Source organism: Arachis stenosperma, chromosome 3, assembly GCF_014773155.1.
Source record: "Arachis stenosperma cultivar V10309 chromosome 3, arast.V10309.gnm1.PFL2, whole genome shotgun sequence".
Classification (NCBI taxonomy): domain Eukaryota; kingdom Viridiplantae; phylum Streptophyta; class Magnoliopsida; order Fabales; family Fabaceae; genus Arachis; species Arachis stenosperma.
The window spans coordinates 15,479,643-15,483,366 of record NC_080379.1 but is presented as its reverse complement, the minus strand read 5'-3'; the positions used below and the strand labels follow the sequence as shown (position 1 = coordinate 15,483,366).

Here is a 3,724-nt window from a genome sequence, read left to right as displayed (position 1 = left end):
TTAGAGGTCAACGTTCCAAACAGCTCCATCTCCTTCCCCACAAGCTTTGTGTATATCTTTCATTCTCTCCACCGATTTACATATTCCACTGCAAGACCAATCAAAAGATGCCACGCACACGTTTCCTGTCCTTGCCTTCCAATCACAATCTGTGCCATACTCAAAAGAAAAAATAAATTGTCATATTTGGAAGTAAAGTTACAAAATATAGTGATACATCAAAGAGTAAAAAATATACGTATAAAATGTAAGAAAAAAAAGAAATAGTGCATTGTGCATATAATAATTATGGGGATTCAAAATATTTACCAGGAGGTGTCCCACAACACATAGAGCGTTCATCGATATGTTCAACTTCTAGGCCCAATAACCATGACCCTAAAGAGACGTCCTCATTTGCATATCTGTGTAATATGGGCCTGTAAATTTATTTGCATTAAATATCCTAATTTCATAATTATAAAAAAAAACATATCCTAATTTCATAACCAAACAAAAGGTCAAAATCTCCAATAGTTAAACGTTTGCTATCTAGTCCAAAAAAAAAAAAAAAAACAGAAAAACCATTTGCCATTAAATAAAATTCTTAAATGGGTGAAATATATGTAAAAAAAAAAGGGGAAGTCACCTGTTTCTTCAAACATGGTATTGTTTGAACACTAAAGATTTCACAAGAGATATAGCTCCCTCAATATCAATTAATCTATATCTAGGGATCAGAAATTTTTGGAGCCAGTATTTTTTATTATTTTTGTCATTATTTGATTAATATAAATATTAAATTATTTTTAATAAATAAATTTTATTAATTAATATGTGTAAACTCTAAAAAAATATAAGTACAAATTGTATTTATTTATGTGTATAAAACTTTAGTAAATATAAATATAAATTAAATATTTTTTGTGTGCTGTAAATATAAGGATAAATTATTATAATCAAATACCGACAAAAGAAATAATAATATTGGCTAGCTATGTAGCATTATTATTTAGGACTTGAATTATTTAAGGCTAATAGGTAGTTCTTTAATGAATTAAATGGGTGAAGTTTGGGAAAGGACAAAGAAGTAATCACCAGTTGATGGAGATATATGTAGCAAGATCCTTGGAGATGGCATATATTTGGCCAGTGGCATGCCTGAAATACTTGTTCCCTTCTTCTCCAAACTTCCAGTGCTCAGCCTCATGATACTTTACCCCTCTGCACCCACACCATGTTTCATTTAAACCATCTTAATTAATTATTTCACATTAATAATAATATAATATAATGTATAATAATAGGATTAATAATAAAAATGGTTTCTAAAAGATCAAGTGGATCAATTTGACCCTAAAAGAAATCAAATGTTTCAAAATACAATAATAAATGTAATTGATTCTTCTACTAAAGAAGTACTATTCAGATTTACTATCTTTTAAGAATCAACGGGGAGACATTTGAAGGACTAATTGACCCTTGATATTTAGGATTATTTTGAGTATTAACATATTAATAACCTTACTTTTGATATAGAACTGGACCGGATTTCATGCAGCCAATATAAACCCTAGGTCTTGATCTGTACTTAGCAAGGGTACTCACTAGCATGCCTGCATTAACAAATTTGAGAGTTGAGTGATGACAATAATAGAGTTAGATTATTAATTAATTAAGATGCATGGAAACGTACCAAGATTTAAATGGATGTCATCATCAACCTTGACATAGAAATCAGCATCCCACAAAGAAACAACAGTGGAGAAAAAGAGGCGAGTCTTGGTAGAAAGCTCATGGTAGCCCTCAACATGGTCGAGCCTCAAGAAATCATTGTGTTGAGCCTCTTCTGCGTCAATTGCTTTATCGAGAATGCCACCTGCAGTGGTGCTGTGGCCTATCATGAACCTCACAACAATCCCCTTCTCTTTCTCCAGTTCCTTAAGCTCGCTTCCTTTCGGTAACCATGTTTCCCGTATCGACTCTCTTCTCTTTTTGCTGCTGAACGCTGTGTTGATTCCAATCACCACAAAAGCTTTCTGTAAACCACCCTCTTGCCTCTTCAACTGCTCCCCACTATTTTCGCTTCTCCGAGCTGCTGTCAGCTCCATTTCCAACGTTGATACGGCCTTGTCCAGCGACCTATACACGCACCAAAATTATTCCTTCCCTTATTAATTAAAACAAAATTTTTCGTACCAATTAAACAATATATATATTTATATACAAATATATAATGATTGATTTTAATATACGTGTATTATTTTTATAATAATTTTCTGTTATTATATTATTCATTTGAAATAGACCTTTTTATATATAAAAGTAGCTATCTTAAAATAATTATTATCGAAATGAATGATTAATATTAAATGTAATAATGTATAATTATAAATATTAATTTAAATAAAATAATTTTAAATTATTATCCCTCTGATATTACCTTAAAACTCGAGAAAAGAAATATAATGTACATGTTTATGATAACTCAAGATTTATATGTATATGTTTTACTCACTTGATAGCTTGATGGGTCTTTGACACTTCCTCCATTACATCACCAGCTCTGCCTTCAATCAACTTCTGCTCGAAAATTGGATGTAAAAGAATTATTGTCATACATTTCAGTAATTTTATAATAAAGATTACTTACTAAAATGATTGAAACATCAATATTTCTAAAACACTTAATAACCTTCGATAAACATGGATTTTTAAAATAGGGCAAGTTATTGAGGTGATACACTTACTCGTTTATGGTCACAGTCACGAGGTTTGGGTAGAGGCACCAAATTATTATTATTATTATTATTATTACTATTATTGTCAGTGTTAGAGGGACGAGTCCACATTTGACCAGTGAAGAGTGTTCCAGCAAGGAAGCATGCAATGCATAAAACGAATATGGCCTTTCCTGAAGCTGGTTTCCCCCTCATCTTTCTACTAACAACTTGCCTTGCCCACAACAACACTTCTATGAACTTTTGCAGTAATGTGGGAACCATTTTCATAGGGAAAAAAAAATAACAGTTATTATTAGTACATAAATAAAATTAAATGACTCTTTATATAGGTGAATTAAATAATAAATAAAGATGATGATACTACTGTAGGTCTCAAACAGTTAAGCATGGGCAAATTAAACACTTGTTACTGTATGTTAGGTCGCAGGAATAAAGTAAATGAATAAGATCTATAAACGATGTGATTTACCATACACATATATTATAAGCAAAAATTTTATGATCTTTTTTAATATTTCGTGTGTAGATGTATTACTTGTTTGACATAGGTAAATTTTCTGGCTATCACCAAATAATAGAGGGGTTTGAACATATCATGTGATATTGTGTGGGATGTTCATATTAGAAAAGTGAAAAGGTAAAGTGTGCGTGAGGTAGAATGTATGGCTTATCTTGCTTTATAACAGTTCGACAAAAATAAAGGTTGATAATTTTAATGCTATGAATCAGAAGGTATTAAGGGAAAGCTATGGACAGCCACATCTACAAATTAAAATACAGTTTCAAATAAAATAGTTGATTTCTTAATTAATTATTGCTGGTAAATGCTTCAGTAGATTGAAAAATTAAGCTTTGGATGAATCACTTCTGAGCTTTGAGTCGGTCAGTTTTATGAATATACATTCAACAATTTACATGTAGAGGATTGAATTATGTCAAAAATATAGAAAGCATATGAATGAAATAAATAACAAATATTTGAAAATGATTAGACTAGATAG

General features: G+C 30.7%; 1 protein-coding gene across 1 annotated transcript; it reads right to left on the bottom strand.

Annotated features, from left to right (window-relative positions):
* LOC130970691 (probable beta-1,3-galactosyltransferase 8) lies at positions 1-2,915 on the bottom strand. The gene is made up of 7 exons (XM_057896852.1): positions 2,730-2,915; positions 2,498-2,562; positions 1,676-2,121; positions 1,508-1,595; positions 1,078-1,203; positions 310-419; positions 1-149 (listed from the first exon to the last, which is right to left on the bottom strand). Exons 1-7 carry the CDS (start codon positions 2,913-2,915, stop codon positions 1-3), a joined length of 1,170 nt encoding a protein of 389 aa, XP_057752835.1.
* Positions 2,916-3,724: the final 809 nt, after the last annotated feature.